The sequence below is a fragment of the Didymella exigua genome, assembly GCF_010094145.1.
Source record: "Didymella exigua CBS 183.55 unplaced genomic scaffold M421scaffold_26, whole genome shotgun sequence".
In the NCBI taxonomy this organism is placed as follows: domain Eukaryota; kingdom Fungi; phylum Ascomycota; class Dothideomycetes; order Pleosporales; family Didymellaceae; genus Didymella; species Didymella exigua.
In genome coordinates this window covers 351,317-357,868 of record NW_022984800.1, presented here as the reverse complement: position 1 = coordinate 357,868, position 6,552 = coordinate 351,317, and the positions used below count along the sequence as shown (strand labels likewise).

The 6,552-nt window shown below is 53.0% G+C and overlaps 2 protein-coding genes across 2 annotated transcripts; both read right to left on the bottom strand.

Annotated features, from left to right (window-relative positions):
• Nucleotides 1-2,445: 2,445 nt before the first annotated feature.
• On the bottom strand, nucleotides 2,446-3,647 carry M421DRAFT_423430 (uncharacterized protein). Its single transcript, XM_033593469.1, has 3 exons — nucleotides 3,555-3,647; nucleotides 3,065-3,477; nucleotides 2,446-2,999 (listed from the first exon to the last, which is right to left on the bottom strand). Exons 1-3 carry the CDS (start codon nucleotides 3,615-3,617, stop codon nucleotides 2,786-2,788), a joined length of 690 nt encoding a protein of 229 aa, XP_033446123.1. The 5' UTR covers nucleotides 3,618-3,647; the 3' UTR covers nucleotides 2,446-2,785.
• Nucleotides 3,648-4,245: 598 nt separating this feature from the next.
• M421DRAFT_423429 (uncharacterized protein) lies at nucleotides 4,246-6,417 on the bottom strand. The gene is made up of 4 exons (XM_033593468.1): nucleotides 6,072-6,417; nucleotides 5,558-6,022; nucleotides 4,817-5,504; nucleotides 4,246-4,766 (listed from the first exon to the last, which is right to left on the bottom strand). Exons 1-4 carry the CDS (start codon nucleotides 6,156-6,158, stop codon nucleotides 4,558-4,560), a joined length of 1,449 nt encoding a protein of 482 aa, XP_033446122.1. The 5' UTR covers nucleotides 6,159-6,417; the 3' UTR covers nucleotides 4,246-4,557.
• Nucleotides 6,418-6,552: the final 135 nt, after the last annotated feature.

Here is a 6,552-nt window from a genome sequence, read left to right as displayed (position 1 = left end):
AAGAGAGATGGAGAGCTTCTACAGGTACTGAGAGCCCTGTACGGACTGAAGGAATCACCACTGCTATGGTACAAGGACCTGAGAGAGACGCTGAAGTCTCTGGGCATGACGCCTATACCAGGGTTTCCATGCGTCTACGTCAACAGCTGGTTAATCATGTTCGTCTACGTTGACGATATTGTTATGGCTTTCCACCTATCAAACCAACATCTACACCAAGAGTTTGAGAAGAAGCTTAATAAGCATTATGGACTGAAATGCCTTAGAGAACTTAAGTGGTTCCTGGGCATACGCGTTGTTTGAGATCTCAGCGCACGCACGATTTACTTGGTTCAGGACGCTTACATTAACAAGGTTGCTGCCAAGTACAACATTATCTCTACTAGCCGCCCTTCAGAGGTGCCTATGCTAGTAAATTACCTAGAACAATCTCTTGAGGAACCAAACGAAGCTTGGAAGAAGACCTATCAAGAGCTTGTAGGCTACCTTGCCTACCTCACGCAGTATACCCGACCTGATCTGGCTCGCGCTCACGTTATCCACGCTTCACATTTGACCAACCCTGGCCAAGCACACGTCGAATCTATTCGAAGGGTGTGGCGTCACATTCTGGAGACAAAGTATCGAGCCCTGCAGGCTCAAGCCACTGACGAGGCAGAGATACAAGAGCACCTCACTTCGCCACAGGACTATCGCGATCCTATCTTCTTTGGAGCATCTGATGCCTCCTTTGCTGACGACGTTGAGACGCGCCGAAGCTCTCAAGGATACGTATTTCAGCTGTTTGGCATGACTGTTGACTGGAAGTCAACACTTCAACGCACTGTCACGAAATCAACAACAGAAGCAGAGCTGCTTGCTCTCTCACTTGCTGGATTAGAGATGGAGGAGTGGTGCCGCTTGTTCAAAGGACTGTCTTTGAAGCTCAACCAGACGCCTATTATTTGGTGCGACAACCAACAGACTGTGGGCATAGTCACAAAGGAGCAGGACAAGCTTAGTACTAAGCTTAAACACGTTGATATTCATCAGAACTGGATCCGCCAGGAGGTTGAGCAGAATCGACTCTACATCCACTGGAGGCCTATAAGCCAGATGCCTGCTGACGGCATGACGAAGATTCTTCCTTGTCAGAAGCACATTAAATTCATACAGCAACTACAGCTTATAGATATTCGCTCAAAGGTTTGTAAGATGGAGAACAATAGCTGAGGGGTTCATCCTTCCATCGCAAAGTGACTACAGGATGAGGGGGTGTGTAATGGTTGAGAGGAGAAGTGGATCACGTGTTGTTAGTAGTGGTCTGGTGTTACTTCCTCATGTTGTTGAGCACCTCTTACCTTGGCTGCGTTACAAAGACGTCATCAAAAAAAACCCCGCAGCGAGCCTTGGAGAACATAGACACAACGACAAGAACAACATAGAATACACTCATTATATGCATTTTGCTCTTCATACCGCAACACGTTATCATGTTGTTGCGTCTGATTCGTTGGCGCAGATGCTCAAACAGTTTGGCACCTAACGAGTTGCGGCTATGTATCGCAAGTATGGTGGCAACAAAGGACAAGGCTGCAATCAAGGTACTGATTGGGTTGACCATGGCTGCAAAATGGGCGAATTCGGCGTGATCTAGACCGAAGCCGATGATAACGTATGGTTGTTGCTTAACAGATGCGATGCGATAGCAACGAAAGGAGTCAGGCCACCCTTGGTGTAGAGAAGAAAACCCCCTCGGGAGTGGACAGTTTCAATGCTGTGAAGAGACTGGACAATTTCAATGTTGTGAAGATACTAGACAGCAATGGATGCTTGAGAAGGATGAAGGCATTTTCAGAAAGATGGCATGCAAAAGGCAAACGCAACGTTGCTTAAAGTGCTGTTCGGGTATTTGAGCAACTACAGGATCCGGCATATTCTCAATCCACGTAACTGAGGCTGAGCAGTACTTTGGTAGCAGGCATCTGCTAGCACTGCATATGGGGGCTTGGCGGAGGGGGAACTAAGAAGGATCTACGAATCACATGTCGTCATGCTCGAATCGAAAGGCCAAATCTGCGTGGCATCTTTGACGCCAGACTCTAGATCTAACAGAAGAATTCGTATTGCTCCTTGGCGGAAAGCAGAAACCACCAGCAGGCAAGCAATCACGCGTCATATCACAACGGTCAGTCAGCAATACCTGGGTAGCTCGGCGCAGGTGCAGCAGTGCAGACTGTACAGATCACAAGCAAGGGCCAGCACCAGCGTGGCCCTCGGTGGTTGACATGAACGACGGCTTCGAACAAAACACGAGCGGGCTTTCATACACGCAGGCGACGCGCCTCATCACCTTCCCAGCTCGAAAGGCTGAGACACTAGCACGTGACCGCTTGATATGGCCTTCCCTTCCAGCTTCGGGCATGAAGATGCGAGTACCACTCCAACATGCCGTCAGGCTTTAAACACGACTTCAGTTTCGTAGATGAGAGGAGGGTGTTTGGAATGGCACACCAGTAGATCGATGATTGCAGAGATGAATTGGTAAATAGCATAGTAGAAGTCCTACGACGCCTTACTGAAGCAGATGCAAGACAAAGTGTAGAGTATACGCAAGTGAAACGCGCAACACCAGCACCGTCCCTACAACAAAATAGAAGCACAGATAAAGAAGAGGAAACAAAACAAGTCAAATCAAACACCCTCCAGCAATAGTCTCGTCGTTCATATACATACATACCGTAATCATTCCTTCCGTACGCCATGCAGTGTCCACGCAAACACGTTGTATCTTCCTCACTGTCACTTACGTTTCCATCTCCATGAACAGCCATTGCTGGCTGGTAGTCTCGACCTCCATGTCTTCATCGGACACGAAGTCGTCGAGTGTCGCGAGCCCGAAGCCGATCCAGCCGAGGTCCTTCATGAGTGCCTTGGAGTCAGTAGACCGGTCGATAGCTACGACAAGTCGGTCGCATTCGAAGTACGGAAGTTCGCAGAGTTCAAGGAGGGCCATTAGGCTACAACTGGTTAGTACTAGATTCAGAAGTGAGTGCTCGCAGCGCTCGCAGGGGGAGAGTCGTACCCGGCCTTGAGATCTCCCGAGGACTGCATGACCGCCTGATCGAAGAAGACGAACATGGCCTTCTCGTCGTGCGTCTCCGTAATGAACCCGCGGAAGCGAATTCCGCCGACATAGTCCCACGTCTCGATGCACTCGGTTACGGTGCTCTTGTTACTAGAGCTGACTGCGACCTCCTGCACCGAGCCGGGCGTACCGTAGTCGGATGTTGCGTAGTCGGTGTTGTTAAGCATACCCGTCACCAGCGAGTCCTGCTGGCGCTGATTCCCCTCACCCAGGAAAACAGACCGCAGTGTCTCGCAGAAGAGTCTCTCACACTCAACTGTGATGGTGTATACTGCCCCCCCTCTGCGCGCCTTACTCTGCAGAGTGTTGCCGGCGACGAGGGGGGGACTCGAAGGGGGTGATGGAGTTCCCTGCTTCCAATCAGCAGTCGCTCTTGATACAGTTGTTCGACCACCACAGGCGGCCATCTGCGCGAAGAGAGACTCACCGAGCCGACCTCAGGCCCACCACTCGACCCCGGCGGCCCCCGTAGTGCTGTAGTGGAAGCCATTGACCGCCGCGTCGCGGAGGCTCACGGCGTAGCAGGAAGCGCGGGTCCCTCCGCTCGACGAGGCATTCGAGCGGACGCTACAATTACTACTACTACTGTCTCGTTTCGTGGTGATCGCCATTGCTACAGAAGTGCCACAGTTGCGCTGCTGGCGGAGAAGTCGCTGCGTGCGGTGAGGCTGCTGTTGACCGTGGGAGTCGAAGGTGCTGACTGGTCCGAAGACGGGCGATGTTGGACGGTGGCTGTGGAACGTTGGCGTTGAAGACTGCGTGTGGAGTGTGGTTGAAGGACGTCGGTGTGGTGACGGCCAAGTGAAATGAGGAGAAGTGCTTGGCGTCAGCGTTGCGCTAACGCCGCACTAAATCGAGAAGATTCGACAAGTGACGAATGCAGGCTTGGACACGCGCAAGACGTCGAGCTCGATTTGCATTTGTCATATTCGGAACATGGCTGCTCTCAAGATAGAAGATGCATTGAGGCAACTTTGTCAACGCACACAGAAGAGCAGCATTGATCGCAGCGATGGAAAACTTGACGCGACTGACACTGAAACGCTTCGTTCATGTGAAACATGCATATGAGCGACCGAGCCATGCGGGTGATCTTGGGAACAGAAAGGCATCACAATCGTAACGTTGAATATGCTTGATGGATTTGATCGACTACCCAACTACCGGAACTCCATTACTTTTCTAGTAGCTTCCTCAGCGTGTCTACGCCTCGCTAGATGATCAGACAGATAGGAAAGGGCATACACGTGCTCGTGCGAGAAATCCGTCCTCCTCGCACATCGACAACCAGTATGCAAGTCGGATATCTCATACATCGCTTATGCAGGAAAATTCAAACAAGGAAATGCACTCATGCACTCGAGTGGAGCGTAGCGGCATCGTACAGGAGGCGGGTGAGTCCTCGTGTCGCATTCAAAAGGTCAACCAATTTAGTTGACCGAAATGCACTTGATGTCGAAGATCAAGTCAGAGTTGGGGGGAATGTCCGGGGGAGCACCCTTCTTTCCGTAAGCCATGGCAGCGGGGATGGTAAGGCGACGCTCGCCACCAGCGGTCATGCCAGCGACACCGACGTCCCAGCCCTTGATGACCTGGCCGACACCGAGCTTGAACGCGAAAGGCTTGCCCTTCTTGTTGGCTGCAACTACATGAGCATCATTCAGGTGAGTTGAGGGTGGGAAGACTCACAGTCGAAAACCTTGCCGTTCTTCAGCTTTCCGATGTAGCGCATCTCGACGCGGTCGCCCTTCTTGGCGGCTTTGCCCTTACCCTCCTTCTTGTCTTCGACGGTGACACCGCTGACGTTGCGGGGTCCCTTGGCGGCGGGCTTTGCGGCTTCCTTCTTCTCGTCAACCCTGGGCGAGCCAGTGGGGCCCATCTCGAGGTTCTTGGAGAACTGTACCTTCTTCTTGTCGGAGCTGGGGGTCTCCACCTTTTCAGCCTTCTTGGGCTCAGCAGCAACAGCCTGGCCATCGTTCTTCTTGACCTTCTTAGCGGCCTTGGCCTCACCGTTGGTGGCAGCCTTGCTGATCAGGTCGTCAAGGCTGGCCTCCTCCTCGGCGGCGCGCTTGTTGTTCTTCTTGCCCTTCTTGGCGGCAACAAGCTTGGGGGCCTCCTCCTCAGAGTCGACCTCGGTAATGCGCGGGTTCTCGAGGCCATCGAGCTCGTCCTCGGACTCGTCCATCTCGTCGACATCAAGCTCGTCCTCGTCGGGAGAGAGATCGTATTCCTCGTCATAGTCATCCTCCTCATCTTCCTCATCGTCGTCGGGGAAGGCAATGTAGTTACCGGTGACGAAGACATCGTGTGTACCGTCAACCTGGAGGTAGACCTCTTCGCCCTCACGGACGGTGATGTCGAGAGGCTGCTGGTAGTTCTGCGTGCTGTTAGCTGACTACAATCTGGTCACGGCGATGCAAGGACACATACCCTCTCGGGGTCGAGAGTGCAGAGGACAAACTCCTCAATCTCCTCGGTCTCCTCGTCATCCTCGTCGCTGTCCTCGTCGGCAGAGATCTTGCCCTTGCCCTTTCCGTTGACGGCATCAATCTCCATCTCGTCCTCGGCCATCTCCTGGGCGATCTTCTTCATGAGGGCGGCCTCCTTGGCCGTCTTGGACTTGACCTTGTCGCTGGGGCCGCCGTTAGACTCGTCGTCGCTGTCGTCTTCGCTGTCCTCATCCTCCTCGGGGAGCGCAACACCGCCAGCGCGGAGCTTGGCAATGATGCTCTCGACGTCCTCGCCGTCGAAGTCCTCGTCATCTTCGTCATCCTCCTCCTCGTCATCAAGGTCCATGGGGATGCGGATGATCCTCAGAGTCGCGCGAGGAACCTTGTGGTTCTCGTCGATCTGGGGCTCGGCGCTAGGGTCGATAGCGGCCATGGTGATGCGGAACTGGGTGAGATTAGTGACCATGCTGCACATGGAAGGTTCTTGCACGTACAGCAGCAGAAGGGTCGACGGCAGCAGGGATGGGCAGACCGCCAACGGGAATGCGACGCCCGTAGACGCCTGCGGGAACGGAAGGCATCTTGAAGGGTGTGTGGTGTTTTCTTCTAAATTAAACTGGGTAGATGTTCGCAATTGAAGAGTATGCGAAAAGGGAATTTGGGGAGAATGCGCAGCCAGGGGATTGCTGGTTGCACGAGGTTGAGGTGGAAGAAGTTTCTCGTGTACCGGAGCAATAAAAAGTTCTAAGCTTCGCAGCCTTCTCACCGCCCGCGGGAAAATGTGGGCCGCTCGTGTATCGATTAGGAGCGACCCTCGAACTGCAGCCGAAAAGTAAGCAAGCCGAGGTCTTCACGCAGAGCATGTGTGTATGTGGGTGTATATGTAGGTGTGTGTAGTGGACAAAGTAGCACACAGCGTTTCAGGCTGTATCTCTGCTATGGCTTGCACAGTGGCACTTCCATCCTCTGCAGCCT

Excerpts from the sequence above, each read along its gene's own strand:
- M421DRAFT_423429 (XM_033593468.1), bottom strand. The coding sequence starts at position 6,158 with ATGCCTTCCGTTCCCGCAGGCGTCTACGGGCGTCGCATTCCCGTTGGC. Across the intron at positions 5,505-5,557 it reads GCACTCTCGACCCCGAGAGG|AACTACCAGCAGCCTCTCGA; the intron begins GTATGTGTCCTT and ends AACAGCACGCAG. Across the intron at positions 4,767-4,816 it reads GAACGGCAAGGTTTTCGACT|CCAACAAGAAGGGCAAGCCT; the intron begins GTGAGTCTTCCC and ends ATGTAGTTGCAG.
- M421DRAFT_423430 (XM_033593469.1), bottom strand. The coding sequence starts at position 3,617 with ATGGCTTCCACTACAGCACTACGGGGGCCGCCGGGGTCGAGTGGTGGG. Across the intron at positions 3,478-3,554 it reads GTGGGCCTGAGGTCGGCTCG|GGAACTCCATCACCCCCTTC; the intron begins GTGAGTCTCTCT and ends GATTGGAAGCAG. Across the intron at positions 3,000-3,064 it reads TCGGGAGATCTCAAGGCCGG|CCTAATGGCCCTCCTTGAAC; the intron begins GTACGACTCTCC and ends AACCAGTTGTAG.